The sequence below is a fragment of the Phoxinus phoxinus genome, assembly GCF_949152265.1.
Source record: "Phoxinus phoxinus genome assembly, chromosome: 3".
NCBI lineage: Eukaryota > Metazoa > Chordata > Actinopteri > Cypriniformes > Leuciscidae > Phoxinus > Phoxinus phoxinus.
The window spans coordinates 26319612-26341868 of NC_136878.1; the positions used below are offsets into that span (position 1 = coordinate 26319612).

At 38.1% G+C, this 22257-nt stretch overlaps 2 protein-coding genes across 5 annotated transcripts; one reads left to right on the forward strand and one right to left on the reverse strand.

Moving 5' to 3' along the window:
- The first annotated feature begins 4606 nt into the window (after positions 1-4606).
- pias2 (protein inhibitor of activated STAT, 2) lies at positions 4607-14096 on the forward strand. Of its 4 annotated transcripts, none has more exons than XM_079606481.1 (15): positions 4617-4697; positions 5722-5795; positions 6078-6543; positions 7291-7378; positions 7474-7524; positions 8465-8555; positions 9906-10040; positions 10133-10238; positions 10363-10436; positions 10582-10742; positions 10860-10993; positions 11112-11307; positions 11795-11934; positions 12038-12075; positions 12181-14096. In XM_079606481.1, the coding sequence occupies exons 3-15, from the start codon at positions 6081-6083 to the stop codon at positions 12367-12369; spliced, it is 1866 nt and encodes a 621-aa protein (XP_079462607.1). In that variant the 5' UTR covers positions 4617-4697; positions 5722-5795; positions 6078-6080; the 3' UTR covers positions 12370-14096. The 4 variants fall into 4 exon arrangements, with proteins under 4 accessions (XP_079462604.1, XP_079462607.1, XP_079462606.1 ...); XM_079606480.1 differs by having other exon boundaries at positions 4645-5033; XM_079606478.1 differs by lacking the exon at positions 5722-5795 and having other exon boundaries at positions 4607-4697.
- On the reverse strand, positions 13416-21305 carry eef2l2 (eukaryotic translation elongation factor 2, like 2). Its single transcript, XM_079606477.1, has 15 exons — positions 20708-21305; positions 18378-18592; positions 17671-17852; positions 17248-17459; positions 16734-16921; positions 16502-16607; positions 16300-16413; positions 16074-16212; positions 15786-15981; positions 15444-15702; positions 15248-15355; positions 14801-15154; positions 14524-14706; positions 14312-14444; positions 13416-14095 (listed from the first exon to the last, which is right to left on the reverse strand). Exons 1-15 carry the CDS (start codon positions 20708-20710, stop codon positions 13902-13904), a joined length of 2586 nt encoding a protein of 861 aa, XP_079462603.1. The 5' UTR covers positions 20711-21305; the 3' UTR covers positions 13416-13901.
- Between the last annotated feature and the right edge of the window lie 952 nt (positions 21306-22257).

A 22257-nucleotide genomic window follows, 5' to 3' on the forward strand; every position in this document is an offset into this window, starting at 1 on the left:
GAAGCTAAGCAGGGCTGAGTCTGGTAAGTACCTGGATGGGAGATCTCTTGGGAAAAAACAGGTTGCTGCTGGAAGAGGTGTTAGTGAGGCCAACAGGGGGTGCTCAGTCTGTGATCTGAATGGGTCCTAACACCCCAGTAGAGTGATGGGGACACTATACTGTCAAAGAGCACCGTCCTTCGGATGAGACGTTAAACCGAGGTCCTGACTCTCTGTGGTCATTAAAAATCCCATGGCACTTTTCGTAAAGAGTAGGGGTGTAACCCCGGTGTCCTGGCCACATTTCCTCCAATGGCCCTTGCCAATCATGGCCTCCTAATAATACCCATCCACTGAATTGGCTCTATCACTCTCTCTCCTCTCCACCTATAGCTGGTGTGTGGTGAGCGCACTGGCGCTGTTGTACTGTGGCTGCCGTCGCATGATTCCAGTGGATGCTGCACACTGGTGGTGGTTGAGGAGAGACCCCGACATGATTGCAATGCACTTTGGATGTACAGTAGTACATATGTAAAGCACTGTATAAATGCCTCATTCATTCATTCATTAATTCACTCACTCGGGACCGTCGTCCCTTCAGCTCCCTCGTCCCACTGGCTCCGTTCCATTCAGTCATTGCTCCACCATTGTCACAGATTTCCGGGCTGTCGGCTGCATTCCATCCCTCGGGCTCCATGGGGGTCCTCACTCACACTGGCATCACCTCAGTCCTCCAACCAACTGGCTCCACCTCGGCCGCTCGTTGCTGGCACTCTGCCTGGGTCTCAAGGTCCAGCAATGTCGCCGGGTTTCTCTGTCAATCAGACGTCGCCTGGGCCTCACCCTTCGTCCATCACTGCCGCCATGGATAACCGCCATCATGGCTGTTTCCTGGGTCTGAAATCTCTTTGGCCGTCCGTACCTCCCTGGATCCTACCACCATCCACTCCTTCATCTGCCCCTTATGGGTTCTCAGTGCCTCACCTGTCCTTCGATCTATCCATCACGGTACGAGGCTGCGCCTTCCCGGTAGGGGGTGTTCTGTCACAATCTGTGTGTTTGGTGTCGTTTTCATGGACTTTTAGTTTGCATTCATCAGTTCCTAGTGTCCTGCCAGTCATCAGTTGTCATGGACACTCATGTTATCATCACACCTTATGTTGTCATTATCACTGTGAATTTAAGTTCCACTTTGTGCTCCTTTCATTTGTCAGGTATTGTTTGTGTGTTATGTGCTACATGCTGTCTTGTTGCTGTTTGAACCCATTGGATTACCGGATTTAACTTAATTTAAAAAGGACTTATATTTGATCTTCTCTACCTCTCCTCTTCATCATCGAACTTACAACATTACACCCTGCTGTATTGTGAATCATGGCTATTTGCATTGTGAATATTATTACACTGCAAGCTCCCTAAATTTTCAGAGGTGTCTGTGTCTGTCCCAAGCCATGTAATTTGGAGGGTTGGGTAAAGACCTGGCGACCTACCCTGGAAAAATCATCACTAAGAAAATTCAAGGACAGTCTCCAGTTGGTTCATAGAATCACCAAAAGTTGTATACCAATGAAATGGTGAATGAATGGTAGCCTACTCTCCCACTAAGCAAACCGTTAGAGTTTGGACTGGTGAAATAACCTACCAATGTTTTGGTAGGATATAATCCTTTCAGTCTAAGCTTTAAGCCATGTTTGTTTTGATTAAAGTTTGTTTTGGTTTTGTTTAAGCTTAACTGGGAGGATAAATGAATGCCTAATAGGCATAAAGAAAATCCTTAATGCATCTGTTGTTAAACATGAGACACTTATGCATCTTATTCAGGGGTGTAATTCCTAAAGCAAGATTACAAGCCACTCTGATCTGTCTAAAATATGTTGTATCTTGTAGATATGCTCTTCCAAGCCCAGACTCCATGTCAGTTAACTTCCTGTGTACCTTTCTTCAAATAGTAATACATGTTTTGTGCTTTTTATATTTGGAATGCATCAGATAAATGCATTACATTAGCTTTTAAGACAAGGTTTGGGATTAGTGATTACGCAGATTTAGGGGCAAAGCTTAATATGATTTGTAGTAAGCCAGTCATTATCCTTTTTTTCTCATGTCAACAGATGGTTTAAATTAATTTTAAGAGTGCTCTGTCTGTCTGATCATTGTACAATTAGATCAACTTAAGTTTTTCTAATTAATTAACGTGTGATGATGCCACACTGTCCAAGATTATGGGGCAAACATACAAATGGTGTTATGTCTGAACTTGAGTCTAAATTACAATTTACTGTTAACCATTGCCCACAGCATGGTGTGTACTTGACAGAATGACCAGAGCAACATTGGGCAGTTCGATTTTCCGTTTGAATAACAATGCTCTGAGAGACAGGTATTTGAAACGGAGAGTCCCAATGGACGAGCACTAAGCGGACTAACAAGCCACTCCAGCACTCTGAACCTCCACACGCTTCCACCGCAGCCCTAACGGTAGCAACTTTGATTTCAACAGTAATTGGGGTCTTGTCTCTGTCTAGTACTGCCAATAACACGAGCTAAGGTTAATAAAGGCTAAGGTGTTTGTGCGCCTCTATGTGTGTTTTTTTCTATGGCAGGTCTTTATGTGTCTGTCTGTATGTGTGAGTGTTTTCTTATGGCAGGTTGTTCAAGTGGGAAAGGCTGGGTAATTAGATGCCATGGGCGCTTTACCTAGGTCATGGACTTCAACACACTTCAACCTCTTCAATCACAAATATATTGGCTAACCTTGTATTGTGAAACAGCACAAAGCAGAGTCATACACAGTTTTCATAAATTGCAAGTTAGATATTAATGATTTACTTCTAATTGTATTTATTCGAATTGCATTACAGCGTCTCATAAAACAGAATATGTAATGTAAAGGTTTATTTGACTCCACAAACAGTTCACTGAGACTAAACAATCATTGCCATCTGATATAGTATTTATTCTTATTTGTTGGTACTTGTATCAAGTTTTGTTTTAATCCAAAATTGTTTTATGTTTGAGCTGTTAGCTACTGAATTTAAAGTAAAGGGTAACAACTGGAAATGTCACTGTGGTGCTAAACAGCCCCAATTGAAAGTTCAAAAATATAATTTAATTTTAAAACCAACATGGCAAATGTATGATTTTAGAAGGATTAATGGATAGCGGTTTGTTTGTTTTTTTGTTTTGTTTTTTGCCTTTATTTCATGCACATACACTTCTCTGGGAAACTGTCCAGATGTATAGTTTTCAATGATGTGGCAATTGAATGAGTCATGTGTAGCTTTAATCTCTTGAGCAGTGATACTGAGGTTAGCCCACTGAGTTGAAAGTTAAAACTGTGAGGCCACCATACTAATCTAAGCATTCTGAAAATTATTTGGAAATTGTTAAAGTCATTCCAAGTTAACAACCCATTTCAGCCATGCAGTTTTAGCTATATCCTCTATAATATCTCAGAAATACCAAAGAGATTTTTTTGGCTTTCTGTCAGCAAATTGTCTTATTTTAGATTAAGTACAGCAGGTATTCAATTGGGTTCTTTTAAATATAAACAATATGGAACATGGATCAAAAGACATTTAGGTTACAATTAATTTTAATCTTAATTTTTGTTAGTAATTATACAATTAATTACTGAGAAATATTAATTCATATCATCTACTTACTATGTACTAATATGTATAGGGTTGCATGTAATTATGCATTAGTTATTAGTTAACTAATGCATAATAAGTACATGCAATATGCGTAACAAGGTCATTGTAAAATAAAGTGTTACCAAAATGTACAGTGGTTCAGACATAAACAAGTGGATTACAACTATTCTGTTTTAAAGGGCAACATACAAGTAAACAAATTAATCTCATAAATATCACCAGTATCATGTCATAAATTTCACAATTTACACTTTGCACTTTAAAGTTAAACTTTCTGCACTACTCATCAGTTAATTTGTTTACTTAAGGAATAAGTTACTTTCTTATGCTGGTCCAGGACCAGCTCTAAGAATCCTAGTTATAGCATTAGAAATAAAACTGATCAGGAACGAAAACCTCTATGATCAACATAACCTGGTAATGGTAGATTTGCTCTGAGCCCCACCTGCTGGACAACAGGCTGCAACTGTCATCCAGAAAATCTGTAGTTCAGTAACAAAGACAGATCCTTCTGAAATTCAGATCCTTTCATTACCTTTAGTTATACATAATTGTAGGCCTATGGCATAACTGTGTTCTTACATTTCTGAACAGGATGGTTGATAAACTTCACCAGCCAATTGTGAAATTGAAAATTGTATCAGAATCTTCAAATAATTGTTGTAATCAATGCAATCTTTCTTTTGTCTTTCATTGATCTTAAAGCCTAATAGTACATCCTATGTAAAAATGTCCAATGATGGAAAATTGTAACACTGACATCTACAAGATTAAATAAACCAAACTTTATATGTTCAAGAACTTTGTGTTCCCTTTTTAGTTTGGCCTAATATTGCAATGAAGCTTGTTAGAAAACACTTCTAAATTAGCCTGTAAAGACCAAGTTGTTGTAAGACCTTTTTTTTGTTGTAAATTATAAAATACATAAATATCATAACAATACAAAAAAATTAGTATGACCCCTTGAACCCAGACTTTGTCACGTGACCCGAATCACCCGACATTCTCCGGACTGGCCAGGATGAGCGGAGCCAGAAAATGGCGGATTTTGAGGAGTTACGGGTAGGCGAAAGTGCAATGATAGCTGGTTACTTCTTTGCGTTTTTCATATTCTGAAGATATTTTGCAGTTACCGTTTTGATATGCTAGTTTACCGTTCGGTTTGCTGCCCATGGGTTAGTTTCTTTATAGTTAATAGAGAGACGTCACATCAGTCCGTTAGACGGATTGTGTTTAGCTTGTTAGCCACCAACCAGCTAACGTACTCTTTTAGCTCTCGAGCTGCTACACAAACATTGAAGAACAGCCTCAAAATGTCACTGCTTTCATTACCATCTTTTACTGCATGAAAACGCTTTATTATAATGCCTAACTGAACTTGACGACTGTTCGCTGCAGGTAAAAAGTTTTTTTTATGTTACAATTTCTCGAATTGTTTTGGTTGGTCTTTTGTTAGCTAACTTAGCTTCCGAGCAATTGACAATGTCTACATGTCCTCACAGGTGTAGTTTGATGTATAACCTGTATTTGCATGGTTGCATGATGTGTAGACCTATGTGTCCTAGTGTTTGTTATGTATAAATGTAAGTGGACGCACGGTTTACATTAAATTGCGAAGTAACTTAGGCTAAACATTAAAGAGGGACACATTGACAATGTTGTTTACAAGCCTAAAGATAAACTTTATTTTTGTCACTGTGACCGTTTCATCACCACATTTGTCTCAAGAGATATTTTTTTTACTGCCATTGTGCATTAACCATCTTTCTAAAATGTAATTTAATGCGTTGTACTTCAGCATGCATGAGCACCAACACAACCCTGCAATAACAAATGTAGACTGTGTGTTGGATACAGGAAAGTTAGACACCTGCTTTTGTGTACTAATTACATTGCCATTATTTGACGTATTCATTTTGTTTTGTAAATTGTTCAGAAATATCCCACATAACTATAAACCCAGCTTTTTTTCAGCAGTTCAGTTAATTTCTCTCTGGATCAAAGTGAACATCTGTATTTTGTCCTTTGTTATGCTCTTGATGTTCATCTAATCTAATGGGTCTTGGAATTATTCTCAACATTTTAGATGCATTTCGATCATTTTTAAAGAAAAAAGGATTAACACATAAGAACAATCAAGCATGGACCATGTAATGACGGGTTAGTTGAGATTTTCTCATTTCTCTGGGGTTTCTGTAATGGGTGTATTTGGGTGGGTTGTCACCTCACTTCACACATAATTCTTAAATTAATTAATTAATCTGCTTTCAAATTACACCTTTTGGTTCTTATTAATATATTACTATTAGGCTATTATTATTAGGCTATAAATTCAAAACATGCCAAACTTATCAGCATGGCACAGCGGGTGTTTCAGCCCATATGCTTTTCCATGTTTGCTATCTCAAAGTCTTTAATGGCTTTTCTGGATTTGTTTTGCAGAATATGGTATCAAGTTTCCGTGTCTCAGAGCTCCAGGTACTGTTAGGTTTTGCTGGAAGGAATAAGAGCGGTCGCAAACATGAACTATTGCTGAGGGCTTTGCATCTATTAAGGAGTGGTTGTGGTCCTGCCGTGCAGAACAAAATAAAGGAACTGTATTGTCGGAGATACCCAAGGACTTTTGATGATCTTCAAGATTTGGCGGCTCTAAAGTCAAGCATTAAATCCTACTTTCACATAGACAGTGGTGCCACAATTGTGAGCTCAGACCTTCCTCTGCAAACCGGCCATTCAGACGACCTGCAGCAGCAGCTGAGCTGCGATTCACCTGTTTTACATGAATTAAAGCCCATGATGAATATGCAGCAGCCCACGTCGCTTATGGCTCCCGTCCACCCGGACGTGCAGATGAAGGCCCTACCGTTTTACGATGTGCTGGATGTTTTGATCAAACCATCAAGTTTAGGTAATTTTATACAAAATGTCTAGATTGTTCCGTGCTTGGTGAAATAAAAAAATAAATGAACTTTTGATTGGAGTGTGGAATACAGCTTTATAGAGGTAAATGCATTGCACATATATAATAATAAATGTATAGCCTTAAGCTTAAATGAAAAATAGTGTTAGAGTTTGTGTAATGGTGTGATTTTAAGATTGTACACTAACATTGAGAAGTTTGGGGTCAATTATTTTTTAAAGAAATTAACTTATTCAGCAAGGATGCATTCAATTGATCTAAACTAAGAGTAAAGACATTTATGCTGCTACAAAGAATTTTTATTTTAAATAAGAAAACGTTTTATTCATCAAAGAATCTTAAAAAATTTACCACGGTTTCCATAGAAATATTAAGCAGCGCAACTGTTTTCAACAGAAAATCATATTTTAATGATTTATGATGGATCATGTGACACTGAAGACTGGAGTAATGATGCTGAAAATTCAGCTTTGTCATCAAAGGAATAAATTGCATTTTAAATATATTTAAAAAAAAATAGCAAAATTTAAAAAAAATGCTGTTTTACTGTATTTGAGCAGCATAATAGACCTCTTCAAAAATCATTGAAGAATCTTACCCACTCCTACCTTTTGAACGGTAGTGTATATGAACTACCGGTAATTGCTGCTATCCCATCAGCTGGGTTGTGCATGATTTCCTCATTGCCTGTGTCTTAGGTTTAAAACTATACATCCTATGACTTGTGTTTTAAAGGGACCCATGCCGTTCAGAGGTTTCATCATGAGAAGTACTTCATATTTGCATTGACTCCACAACAAGTGAGAGAAGTTTGCATTTCTCGGTAAGAACTAAATGACTTAAATGCGACTTAAATAATGTGTCTTTTACTCCTTTTCTGAAATTTATTGGTTTTGTTGTTCTTAACCTTTTGCATAGGGACTTTCTTCCAGGTGGAAGAAGGGACTACATGGTTCAAATTCAGCTGCGGTAAGAACCAACTCAATGTTCTTTTCCTATACTGTCATTTCTATATCAGATTCTGCAGCATATATAAAGATGTTTGTCACCATAATCTCAATTAGGTATGCACAATATGATCGGCACGACATCGGCCGATATGAATTAAGTATGTGATGATGATAACGTGTTGATATGCACCTGCAATAACTCCCGTGTGAAAGGGGTGCTAGCGATACGATCACATCATCAGTGTGGTCATTCTTGAAGTGAACTTTTGCATGTATGTTGATTTATAATATTCACAGTTTTCGATTGCTGCCTTGAATTTGTGAATATGAATACAGAAGGACGCGATACCCGTCAACACACTCTCTACTCTAGCATGTGCAGAAGCCTCCCCTGGTAGAATGTTATATTTATTTATTGGGGGCCCTGTTGTCATACTAATAAAATGAAAAGTAGAATACACAAATAACTTGAAGTTACTTCTGTTTCTGGATAAATAAAGCAATAATCAATGTCATAAATCACAAGCATGAGACTTGTAAATGAAAAATAATTATACACAGTTTAATCTGTAATAAAATTGTATCAGATGGGTGGTGAAAATAGCTTCAAATTTATTTGAAGCTGAAGAGAGCATTACCGGTAACTGAATTCATGCCACCCGCAATCTAGATCATCTACTAATGTTAAATCCAAAAATGGAATATTTAGGTTACAAATGCTTGTTTTTTTACTTTATTATTGTTATTTTCAGAGCTTTTACCGTATTCTTATTATTTTAAAAAGTATTAACATTTATTTATCTTTAACAAGTAACCTTTTGGTAAGGAGACCTCAGAACTCAAAAAACAGAATTAAAAAGGGAAAAATAATTGTATATCGTATCGGCTATCAGCCAAAATCATATATCGTGCATCCTTAATCTCAATTTTAAACTCTTGATGTTCTGTTTTGATTCTAGGTTTTGTCTAGCAGAGACCAGTTGTCCACAAGAGGACAATTATCCAAACAGCCTGTGCATCAAAGTCAATGGAAAGCTCTTTCCCCTCCCTGTATGTAGACCTGTTTCATGTGTTTTCCAAAACTAGTTCTTATAAATGTATATGAATTATAGAAGTCTTGAGGCATTTTAAATGTTTTAACTGTTTCTAACTTATGGTGCTTTTCCACTGCATGGTACGGCGCGGCATGGTTCGGCTCGCTTCGCTTTTCCACTGCGTGGTACTGCTCGGTTCGCTTTAGCTCGGTTTGCTTTTCCACTGCGTGGTACTGCTCGGTTCGCTTTAGCTCGGTTTGCTTTTCCACTGCAGTTAGAACCGCTTCAAAGTGGGTGGCGATTATAGACTGATTATTACAGTTGTGCTACTCCTACTGCCATGACATCATCGTAAAAGTGCTTGCCTTTTTCTTCAAGCAAGTAGTTTAAAAACAGGTGCTACAGCAGTGGCTGTTACTGGATATTTAAATCTAGCGGGTTTGGTGTCTCGTGTCGCAAATACAATGATGCTGGTAGTGACGATTCTGTCTGACCAATCAGTGATCTGCAGTGTTTTCACATCACATTTTAGTATCGGTACGGAACCTCAACAGAGGTGGTACCATTTAAAGCGTGCCGTCCCGAACCGTGCCGTACCGTACCATGCAGTGGAAAAGTGCCATTAGTCACCGTGAAATCAAAATGGACAAATCTTATTTTTTTTTATGAAATATTGCAGTGTTTATTATGATTTATCCATGGCATGTACATCTTTTTTTTTTTTCTTTTTTTTTTTTATCGTATTAGGGAAGAAAAGACTCTCTGAACTTCCATTTCATGCCAACTTTAAGTTAATTAAATAACTAAGTTAATGCAAGTTTAATCTGAGAACATGGTGCAATTTAATAAGGTAACTAAGAGATATTCACCAAATCAAATATTGAATACAATTGTCGTAGTCCACAACCAAAAACAAAAAATAGAGATTAGCTGATAACTGATGAAATGCATAATTTGTTATTTGAACAGGAACATTACTCATAGAAAATTTAAAAGATGACCGTAATACTGTACATCTTATTCAAACAATGTTTTAATGGCTGTTTAAGTGGCATGACGTGAAGGCCAAGCATGGTAACCCATAACCCACCTCTGTGAAATGTATCTATCTAGATACACTTTTGCCTAATATGAGTTTGTGCTCAAGAAACAGTTATTGCTATCAATGGTGAAAACAGATGCGCTGCTTAATATTTTTTTTGAAAACCATGATTTGTTTTCTTTCTTTTAGGGTTCTTTGATTAATTGAAATAAAAAAAATTACTGTCATCCTTGCTGAATAAGTGTTTATTTTTTATTTTTTAAATCTTGCTGAACTCAAACTGTACATTTGTATAATTGCTGATTTGATGTGGTTTTCACACAGGGATATGCACCACCTCCTAAGAATGGTGTAGAGCAGAAAAGACCCGGCAGACCGCTGAACATCACATCGCTGGTTAGGTTGTCATCTGCTGTACCCAATCAGATAGTAGTCACATGGGCACCTGAAATAGGGAAGGTATGTAAAGTGCCAGTACACATTGCCACAGCACTGCTTCAGTCATGTCTTTACGCTAAGCATTGTATGTACTTCCATCTTTTTTTCTGCAGACATACTCCATGTCTGTTTATTTGGTGCGGCAGCTGACCTCCCCACTGTTACTACAGAGATTAAGAATGAAGGGGATCAGAAACCCTGACCACTCCAGAGCATTAAGTAAGGCAGCATTTCCCTCTTTGAGAAAAAAGATACCCATGTAATCTTAATTATAAATATGATCAAATATTGAAATAATGTACTAAATGTACCCTGCCCCCCCCCTTCTTTACTCTTGTAACAGTTAAAGAAAAACTCACGGCAGACCCTGACAGTGAAATCGCCACAACTAGTTTACGAGTCTCACTCATGTGCCCAGTAAGTTACTGCATCTACAAGATCTTAACTGACTCATGTATGTCATTTTAAACAACAGATTTAAGTTTTTGTTTGGTGTTCTGATGTAGTATGGCAAAAAAAAAAAAAAAATTTGTGTGACCAAATAAGTCGTCTTTTTATATAGCTTGGCAAGATGCGCCTTACGGTACCCTGTCGAGCTGTCACCTGTTCCCACCTGCAGTGCTTTGATGCTGCTCTATACCTGCAAATGAATGAGAAGAAGCCCACCTGGATCTGTCCCGTCTGTGACAAAAAAGCCACATATGAGAGTCTGATTATAGATGGGTGAGATTACTTTCACTGTAGCTGAGGTGCCATTTTAAACCACAATCCCTGAATATTTTTGCCTTTATTGAGATAGTAAATATGCATGGAGTAAACTGGGCACTCTCTACTTGTCAGGCTCTTCATGGAAATACTGAATGACTGCACAGATGTTGATGAAATCAAGTTTCAGGAGGATGGGACTTGGTGTCCAATGAGACCAAAGAAGGAGACGTTGAAAGTGTCATCTCCATGTATCCCAAAAATTGATTGTAAGGTTCATTACCGTTTACAAGTGTGTGAGCTTTATCTCTGTGTGCCAGGCTTTAATTGATTGTAAATAGGATTCCCATTTTTGATGCATTTTGAAAGTATTTCATGGCCCCTTAGGTGCTGTCACAGTGAGACAAAGTGCAGTGGTGCCACCTCCAGAAACCAGCAGTACAAAAAAGGCAGACGTAATTGACCTAACACTAGAGAGCTCGTCTGATGATGATGATGACGATGATGATGATGAGGACAGCGATCCTCCTCTGAAAAAGCGCTGTCTCTACATGTCAAAGGCTGAGGAGATGCACAGCAAAGGGTTTGTTCCTTCATTTAATACAAATCAGACCAGGTATTTATGTGTACCTCTTTTATAAGCCTTGCCCTTTTGTGACCATATTTTGAATGAGCCCTGAACTGTACAAAAAAATCCAGAATTGCCCATGGTGATGGTAATACCTAAAAATTAGGGAGTTCAAAAAAATAGTTTTTTAGACCTGGGCACATAATGTTGCTCACATTCTTAAAAAAGAATGGAAATATTATTATGGTAACACTTTACAATAAGGTCTTATTTGTTAACATTAATGTACCGGTATTAACTATTATGAGCTAACAATGAGCAATACATTTGTTACAGTATTTATTAATCTTTGTTAATGTTAGTTAATAGAAATCCAACTGCTCATTGTTTTTTCATGTTAGTTCACAGTGCATTAACTAACATTAACAAATATTAACGTTTCTCTATGATAATGTTGCTTTGTGTTTATTGGTTTTCATATGGTCCTATTTTCATGTGTTAGGGTCTTGACTTATCAGCCATCAACTGTCCGGGTGCCAAATGTCCAGGCGCTGGACACCTCATACCTGACCTCCTCAATAGCAGACTACTCGGTTCCATTCCACCATTCAACCTTATCCACTATTCCCACAGATATGCAAAGTATGCACTTATCCAGTATGCCATCCAATCAAATATGCTTTCATTTATGCTCAAGCTTTTACAGGAATACTAACATGTCATACTACACACATCTTTCCCAAAGGTCTTGATTTATTTTCTCTGATTCAAGGGGACCCCCAGGTATGAGTGAAACATTCTTACAATGAATTAAGATTGCATGCATGCATACAAATTTTTATAGTCTGCACTGCTGTTTACCTCTAGTTTCCTTTATTGTTCTTTCAGCAACATTACAGGGGGCCCATATTCTTAGACAATCTCTCCAGCAGCCTTCAGAGTGCCACCACCAGCGCCAGCCTGGTCTCCTCATCCTCACAGTACGAGACGGCAACCCATAGCAGCAGCTCGAGTCATGAGACCGGTGTGATCACGGGAGGATCTTCAGGCCTATCAGACATTATCTCTCTTGACTGACTCCTGGGTGCATCTTTATTGGCCAGTCACCAAAACAACTACACTCGAGTCAAGTCAGCTAAATGAATAAAAACAATTTTGACATTTGACTATGGACCTCAAGAATCTTGTTTCGACAAGGACCCAGAAGGACTGCTATGAAAATATCTTGAGTGGGTCAGCAACAATACGGTTTTAAAATGCAAACCTGAATTAAGCTGTTTTCCCTCGAATTGGGCAAACTATCGGTTGCACAAATGACTCTTTCATTAGCTATTTCATTGGAGGAGCAGAGCAAAACAGGAACTGGAAAAGCTCAGACACTTCCAATAACTGCACTCTTGTGTCCATTTGTGTGTTGCTTCAGCTGTTCTGCAGTTGAAACGAAAGCAGATTTTCTGCGGCAGCTCACTTTGTCTCTTCGATTTCAGCAGTGCAATTATGTTTTGTTACAAGACTTCAGTTGCAGCAATAAAAACTGTTTGTTGTATATTTTTTAAAAAAATTAGTGGTCTGATATCAAGGTAGAACAAGTCAACAGATTTTTATTATTATTTGAAATTGTGGTTATTTGCTCAAGGGCCGTCAGATTCCCTGTTGCTGATGCAGTAAACCTATTTTGGATCTGTAATTTTATATGGAAGTTGTTTTTGCTATCTTAACCCATCTAACATATTCGCCTCAAACTATATGATTGTTGATAAAACTAAGGGAGTAATCTGTCTAATTGCATGGTTCTTGGTCATTATAAAACCAGCAACTGCATGAAATGAAAATTAGACCATTGTTCTTTTAAGATTATGGATCAAAGTTTTGATATAATAGGATGAGGATCATGAAATATAAAAATTGGTCTTTTAGAAATTGGCGTTTAGATACGCAGTTAGGAGTCATCTTATATGGGCTGACTTATAATTATGAGCCATACAACATACATTAATTTTGACAAAGTCTGAAGGTGTTTTTGTTTTTTTAATATAAGTTCCTCCTTTTTACTTGTGTACTATTTTGGTTCAAAGATGCCCATATATTTTGGTGTAAAAAACAAAACTACAAAAACAATGATGTGCTGTAAATGTTGATACAGTGCTTTTATTTGTCCTCTCGACCAGGGCTGAGGTTTTTAATCAACATAGCTCCATTGATGATGGCAAAGGTAAAGCTGTTGATAATCTTGAATTCTTTGCACAAAGGAGGGTACAGTTTAAGATTATACATGTACATCCTAAGACATGTAAATCAATACACAGTGATTAAAGCATTTCATGTTCATCTGGAAAAAATATATTTTTCAAGTTTAAATATTATGTCCAGATTGCTGTTGTATTTGCTGTCCTTTATGTATGGACACATCCACACAAGTTTAACTTGCTCAGATTTTTATTTTATTTTCTGCAAGATTGTGCAGCTTTCAATATTTTAATTAAGCTCTAGTGATTTTATTTCAATTAAAGTCTATTTATTTGTGTAAACATTATGCCATACACTTCAGAGTCATCACGTTAACATGGTAAGGTTAATAGCTTCAATCACTATAAAGAATCCAGTGATGTTTATAGTTTGTCCAGGTAGTTGTCCAGCAGTGGGATACCCTCCTTCAGACCTTTGCGTTTACGGGTCTCAGCCACAACTTGGCAAGGTTTGCTGTTTATGTCATAGGGGTCACCTGGCAAAATCTGCCAGTGGTCAAACACACACTGAGGGAAGGCCTGTCCACCAGTGTTAGACCTCAGGTCTGCTGTAAAACCTGTTCAGAAAAAAATGCAAGCGAATTATAGGCACTAAGGTACTGAGGACTTGTTTTAATGTTCACAATATAATAATTCAGAAATGAATAACATTTGGCACCGTTCAAAAATGTTTAACTGCTATAACTAATGTATTTATTGTTGAATATAAAATTATATCAATGTCCTATTGCTGTCATTTTGAACAAGCTGTCAAATCTGAAGTGTTAACTCACCAAATGATTCATTTACAGGTAGGTATGCCTTCACCACAAATATAGGTGTCCCAGCCACTTGGGACTCCTCAAACACATGTCCTCTTTTTCTGTTCAGCACACCGTAGATGCCACCAACAACCTGCTCTGGGCACTGGAGGGGAAAAGAAAATACATTAACGGCATCAAGATTGCACTCTAATTTTTCTGTTCCAGGAATCCACCATGTATACCTGAATCTCGACCAGGTAAATGGGCTCCATGAGTCTTGGCTGTGCAGTCAGCACAGAAGCATACAGAACTCTTCGGGCTGTGGGAATGATCTGACCGCCACCTCTATGGATGGCATCAGCGTGAAGAGTGACGTCATGAATGTCAAATCGGACTGCTCGCATGTTCTCTTCACAGAGTGCACCCTGGTAAGGTAACACAAAAAATAATTCTGTTGAAGTATCTCAGTATTATAATGTAAACTGTATGAATGTCCAAGCATGAATGAACCTGACTCACTTCTTTTGTTGCCCACTGGAAACCAGCCACTACACTGTCCTTTATCTCATTCAGATACTGAACTCCCTTTGTGACATCCACAAGGACGTTGGGTCCTGTGCCATCTGGTCCAAAGCACCAAATCTTACGGGCCTCGCCCACTTCCCACTCATATTTCTCAGCCAGGTAGCGAGCTCTCAGTTTGAGGTCCTGCCGAGAGGTCACATCACCCTTATCGATGTCTTCGGCCAAGCCATCTGGGAAGGGCCTGGATTTCATATACAGACGATTGTGCTTGTTGGGAGACTTGGACAAGCAAACTTGGTCTGATTCTTCACTGACTGTTTCACGATATGACACAACTGGGTCTGATTTCTGCAACAACAAAAAATGGTCTTGAACTATTAGTGCAGAAGAATAGAATAAAACATTTATGTATACTCTTTAGTATTCTCATCCAAGCGCTACCTTCAGAGGGATGCCCGCATGATCTTCCTCAAGATCTTTTAGGCAAATCTCCAGATGAAGCTCTCCAGCACCTGCCACAATGTGCTCACCGGACTCTTCAATGATACACTAGCAAAAGGTGAAAAAAACCCACATGTATTTATTATTGGAAAGACATATTATTTATACAGTTTTATTACCTCACCAAGATATTCACCTGAACCATGGGATCAGACTTGGCGAGACGTTTGAGACCCTCCACCAACTTTGGCAGATCTGCTGGGTTCTTGGCCTCCACAGCAACTCTCACCACAGGACTAACGCTGAACTTCATAACACGCATGTTGTGAGCATGTTCAAAAGTGCTAATGGTGCCAGTTTTGATCAGGAACTGATCAACCCCAACCAAACCAGCAATGTTCCCGCATGGCACATCTTCAATGGGCTCTACATAGCGACCCATCATTAGGATAGTTCTGGGGAGACCATTGAGTAATGATCATCAAATCAAATCAAGTGAAGATGACTTATACTGTAAATGCAATTGACGGCAGCAAACCTTTGGATTGGCTTTATGTACAAGTCCTCCTTCTTTCCTGGTGTGAAGTTTGGGCCCATGATGCGCACCTTCTGCCCTGTAGAAACAACACCAGAGAAGACACGACCAAAGGCATAGAATCTACCCTTGTCGGTGGTTGGCACCATCTTGGAGATGTACATCATGAGAGGAGCTTTAGGATCGCAGTTCTTCACACCTTGAAAGTCAAAGGAGGAATATGTAAAAGTTGTAGAAAACATTATTTTTTCATCTTTTATTTTAGAAACATCTCGCAATGTAGTGACTCACCCATAGCGGCCTCGTCATCTCCAGGACCCTCGTAAAGCAGTTCACAGCGGTACCTTTGGGCAGTGACAGGAGAAGGAAGATGGATGGTAATCATCTGGAGCAAAGCATCACCTGCAGGCAACCAGCGGCGCATCACAGCCTGGAAGCATTCAAAAAAACACGCGTCAACAACAATACCAGTTTAATTAAGGCGCAGGTTTTTAAAAGTCATTAGTTCGAGTTGTACCTTAAGTAGAGGTTTCCCTTCTTTTTCTTTGTCCTCTGCATCAAGCTTTACTTCAAGTTTCTCAACCAGTTTCTGGGTCTCTTCTTTGTTGAAATTCATAATGGCATCAAATACCTGTGGAAAGAGTTCAAATGAGAGAGTAATTGGCAAATGAGTGGTAGTAGCTGGAGACGAGTGACAAGAAGAACCGATTCAAACAAACCTTAAAGATGGGATCCAAGACAAGTTGGCAGAAAGTACGCGGAAGCTTCTTGCCATCTGCATTGGTTGCTGATTTGCTGAATTTTCCACAAGCGGGATCAAAGTACCTGAAAAGGATGGCTTTGAATTAAAGAGATTTCATATATACACATAATTTACACTGGAAATTCCATGGGTAATTTGTACACGTGTCCTTGTGATCAAATATCTTCTTTATAACACAAGACACTTACTTATCTCCCCAAAGCTTTTTCATCATCTCCTCCACTTTCTTAGCTCGTTCTGCTGGAGTGAGGTCTGTTTTTTTCTTATCTCCTTTGGCAGCAAACTTGGCCACGTACATTTCAGCAAACTGCTTCAGAGTAAAAGCCCAGCCATGGAGACCTGACCCAAATCCCACAGTCCCAATCACAGGATCCACCTAAGGTACCCCAGAAACCAAGTCAAGTCACTTTCATTTATATAGCGCTTTTAACAATATAGATTGTTTCAAAGCAGCTTTACAGTGATACTAGGAAATTAAAGTAACAGAGACTGTTTTGGCTTTACAGCAGCTCTAGAATAAAGTTATTGTCCAGCTAAAGTTAGTTTTGATTGATTCCCTTCCATTGCAAAGATCATTAGTTATTAGTAGAAAAAAAAGTTATCTCTGCACAAACTTCAAAAATGCGAACCTGTGAGAACTCAGAACTGAGATAAATAAAAGCAAATATTTTACTCGGTTGACTTTTCAGTCTAAACTGTTACCATAATGTTTCCCATTGGTCCACTCTCTCCTTCACCATAGGTTGAGATGATGACGTTAACGTTCTCCACAATCCGCTGGAAGGTTAGGAAAAGATCATTGGGTTCCAGCTGCAACTCAAGGAGGGCACGGTCCATCTTGTTCATCATCAACACAGGCTTGATGCGCTCTGCTATGGCTTGTCTCAAGACCGTCTCAGTCTGCACACACACACCTGTGGAACAAGTCAGTTTTCACCTTTTTTTGTCCTGCACAGAAATGTTTCATGATGAAACTATTTGTATGGTTTAACAAATACTGTTAAATGTTCTTGTTAAATTAAGGGAATTGCCTCTAAAATCACCTGATGCATGTCAGTGAACGTATACTGCCTTAATTATAGAACAGAAGTGTGAATTTGATATCCTAAAATGATTTTGCCTTACCTGATACACAGTCTACCACTACAAGGGCACCATCTGTAACTCTGAGAGCTGCCGTCACCTCAGACGAGAAGTCAACATGTCCTGGTGAGTCGATCAGGTTGATGAGGAAGCCAGAACCATCCTTACACTGCTTAATGAAAGCTGAGTCATACTCGCTCAGCTCATAATACAGAGAGATGGCCCTGTAAGGGAAACATACATGTAAAGGGTTTCAGCGATTGTGAAAAGCCATTTTGGTGTTTCCTTTTGATGATTTTGTTTGAATAGAATAAGAGACGTATAGCTTTATAAAGACTTTTACATTGTTACAAAAAACTTCCTGTTCATTAAAAATACTGAAAAAACACTGATAATAATAAATGTTTTTTTGATCAGCAAATCATCATATTAGAATGATTTCTGAAGGATCATGTGACACTGAAGACTGGAGTAATGATTCTGAAAAATCAGCTTTGCCATCACAGGAGTAAAATCCATTTTAAATATATATTTAAATAAAAAACAGTTATTTTAAAGTGTAATAATATTTCATAATATTTTTGAACAAAAAAATGTAGACTCCAAGTTTAAATTTTGAATGGTGGTGCATGTTCAATAAAAGTACCTTTTTTATTGGTCAAAAATTGTGGAAAAGATCTCATCCATAGATTGTGTGACATCAAGATGATTATTAATAAAACAGTGACTTTTAAAATAGGAATACCTACGTTGACTTTATGGTGATACACCTCTCTTGTTCATCTTTTCTGGTGTCAGTAAATCTGGTCTCTCCTGCGCGTGCATTAGCAATAATACCAGCTTTGCACACCAAGGAATCAGTGAGAGTAGATTTGCCATGGTCCACATGGGCGATCACAGACATGTTCCTGATGTTGGACTTTTTGTCCATAATCCCCCGAATCTGGTCTACTGTAAAGTTCACCTGAGGAACAGAGACAAGTTTAACAAGTGTTGATTGTGGAGTAAATATAAGTGTTTGTGGGTGAGGGACAATATGTGATGTCAAAACAAATGAATGTCTCTGGCTCATTAGAGGATGGCAATCTACAAAAAGGAACTGCGGCAGTGTAACTAAGCTCATGCATTTCATTTCTCAATAAAGGCTAAATAAATGTTTGTTTGTTTGTTTGTTTAGATTAAATTTACAGTAAAAAAATAATTCCAAGGTTGCATATTTGGAACTGCATATGCCATTGAATTATGGGTCAGTGACATGACGTGCATAATTTTTTTGTCCAAGTGCATTATTTCCTTTCAAAATAAGTTGATAAATTCATGACTTTATTCTATAAAACCTATTTAGTTTGAATTAATTTGTAGTACATTTAAATAAGACATATTATTTTCATATAAACATATTATTTTACCATCCAAACAAATGGACTACGAAAGCTATTTAAAATTAAATTTAAATACTAAATTTAATACATATACCCTAATGGTAAACCTTTCATATAAATATTTATATATATATATATATATATCAGTAGTTTTAAAGCTGTTGAGATAATAGAAAAACTTTTGTATATTCTCAAAAAATCATTTTAACAGCAAAATTGACACATGACTAAAATAATGCTGCCAACATTCATAACAATGTGTTGTAAAATACAATGAATTAAAATATGAAAAATAATTAACATTTAAAACAAAATTACAGTTAAACAAAATTAAAATGTGATGGTGATGTGATGATATTTGATTTTGAGAATATTGTCGCCATAAATCAAGGCAATTCATACTTAGCCCGTTCTAATATAGACCTATTTTAAATGCCTATTTTTACCTGTAAAGTGACTTGAAATGTCTAATATTTACTAGCATTTAGGCCTATTGTGTATTATGCTTTCAATCCTAATTAATTATACAACAGTAATTATTATTAACGCGTCAATAACGTGTTTTAAATGTGTCATAATTCACAAGAGTGCAGTGAAGCACAGCATGCACCATGAGTGCGCAGTTTCTGGGTGTCCGGCTGACTCTTGTGCTGCTGCTGCTGCTGCGCAGTCTCCGAAGCACAAGCGCTGTCCAGCAGCGATACCTTCAGGCTCAGCCTATGTTTTACAGCCAAAGTTGCGAATTTAACTTATGCGCAAAATTGAAATATCGTAAACATTTGCGAATACAGCACCGTTTCCAACCAGTGAGTCGGAGAACAAAATCGTCACTTCCTGATAAACTGTCTGGCTCTAAATAAAAGTGGGAGAAGCCACTGTATAAGTTACTTGCGTCTCAGAGCGCGCAGACCAAAAGCAATAAACGTAGGCTATCATCTGTCTTGCTTTCGGGGGTGGATGTTTAATGCACATTATTAGTATTTATGCGCATCTTGGCGTCTCCATCCAGCAGTTTTTGACGCGTTAAGATATCCCCAAATGCCCACTAAAATGGGTGGATGGAAACATAGCAAGCTGTTTAGCTTGATAAGAATGTTGGGGTTGTTTCGTCCCCTCAAAAACAACAACATAGCGGCCCCGTCACTAAAATAACACTAGGCCCTCCTCAAGCACGGCTTGCTCGGTCTCTGCCTATGAAACTTTAATACGCGCACTGAAAAGAACAGTGGGGGCGTGAACGCGCTATTTATATCGTTATTCCAGTGCGCGCGCGTGCACTGTGTTGGGCCATATCCCAAAATATGAGCATACGAGGCTTACTTTCACTTAAAAACAAAGATCCAACAAACCGCATGCGGTTGTCCTTTACAATTATGCGTAGTATAACTGTTACATGACGAACTTCATGATCTCCCGTCGAATACAACGATGTATATTTCAATGCGTCATTCCCTTTCCTTACTATTTTAAAATAAAGACATCAATTAAATGTTGCGCATATAATTCATGTTCAAGGTTGTAATAAACGCAATAATCTCCTTAGCAGGTTGTCATTACGTCATTGACATTATAATAAAAAAAGATTGCATAGCCTAAATGACGGAATAAATGCGTCCTAAATGTACACAAATGTTTTAATATAGAGCTGTAGTCATATTTTATGATGCCCTGGTGAATGACGGGGTGAAATATCATACCATTTTTGCGAATGGCTCCCAAATCTAGGACGGCCTCTCGCTGCGATCGCTGCTCCTCTCCGCTTGAGGACCTGGGGGAAAGAGAGATGATGTGACGTAGAATCTTAGTTTATGCTGCGACACATAAGGTGTGCTCGACTTCAGTTGCGGAGGGATGTAACCGATCGGCGAGAGTTGCCGCTTGCCGTCGGACTCGGGGAGGAGCTGAAAACGGAGTCGGACACTTTTTGCTTCCCGTAGTGACGCTCGTGCGGTGTCAGTTGAATTAAATGCAATATTTGTCAAATTCACAGAGGTTTCAGAGACGTTTTCGTCCAATATTTTATGTACTGCTTAAAACAGCGCCTGTTTGTACAAGATTAAAGTTCAACATAAGCCTATACTATTTAAATTCCATTTAAGTGGAATCTATGTTTTTTTATTTGATAAGCATGACACAATATAACATTGCGACTACACGAAAAGAGTATTAACTGTAGAGAAAAAAATACAGATTTGTGAGAATTAGTGGAACTGGAGGTGTCAGAATGAACACAAAACACACGTGATCGTTGTCATCGGTGAATCCGGCCAATCGTGGAACAGCTGTGTCGTCATCTCAGCTTGCTCAGCCGCTCTGGAGAAACTGCGACACATGTTATAGTCAACGTTCATCATCATATACAATACGGATGCTAAAACATTATTAATATTTTATGATGATATGTTATTCTTTACAGCATTATATGTGACATATTTGTATCTTTTGAAATGTTACATGTACATTTTTGGAAATAAACGTAAAAAAGAGGTGAAAAAGAAACTGCGCCACACCGGTGTTGTGAAATGTTCGCGTGTCTGAGGGTGCGTCTCAATCAGCTCCCTAGTTCACTAGTCAGGGCACTGCACAGCCATTCGGTGACTGAGCGCCGCTTACATGATATTCATGTAACGTTAAGTTTCCTGTATTGAGTTAAAGCGACTGAAAATATTAACGCACGCTCCCCGGCTAACATAAAATTAATTAGCCTATGTTTCAGCGTTTAACGAAGTTAAGCTTATATTCTTAACTGTTATTAATGCTCAATAGTCTTTATTGTTTTATGTCTTGTGTTAGCTGTTTGATATGATCACAACAGCCAATGATTTGCCAGAGCCAGGGGTGTAGTTACTCTAAACGAGCCAATAGAGTAGTTTATTTTTGTTATGTTTCTGTTTTACCTTGAGAGTCAGTAACGTTTTAAAAGTTTGCCTAAATGTATGGCCTAAAAATAATATTAATTATAAAATCCTGTGGTGAAGGCAGCTGTAAACTTTACTATTTTGTAGAACGCTTCTATTCTGGGTAGACTTGAATTTCTTGTGTTATGTTAAATGTTTCCAAAATTGCACACATGCATGAAAACATGTTAATGTATTTAAAATATATTTTAATGTTTATCTTAATAGGCCATGGTGAGTAATGCATGTAATAACTATGTAATGTACTAATAGACTAACCTTGATTCTTTTCCAGAGATTACTTGTGACTAAATATCCCTGTACACCAAAGCAAACACTTTTATTTTTCT

Excerpts from the sequence above, each read along its gene's own strand:
- pias2 (XM_079606478.1), top strand. The coding sequence starts at position 4,674 with ATGGCGGATTTTGAGGAGTTACGG. Across the intron at positions 8,556-9,905 it reads GAAAGCTCTTTCCCCTCCCT|GGATATGCACCACCTCCTAA; the intron begins GTATGTAGACCT and ends GTTTTCACACAG. Across the intron at positions 10,239-10,362 it reads TGACCACTCCAGAGCATTAA|TTAAAGAAAAACTCACGGCA; the intron begins GTAAGGCAGCAT and ends CTCTTGTAACAG.
- eef2l2 (XM_079606477.1), bottom strand. Across the intron at positions 17,853-18,377 it reads TGTATCACCATAAAGTCAAC|GGCCATCTCTCTGTATTATG; the intron begins GTAGGTATTCCT and ends TTTCCCTTACAG. Across the intron at positions 14,096-14,311 it reads ACCTGTAAATGAATCATTTG|GTTTTACAGCAGACCTGAGG; the intron begins GTGAGTTAACAC and ends TTTTCTGAACAG.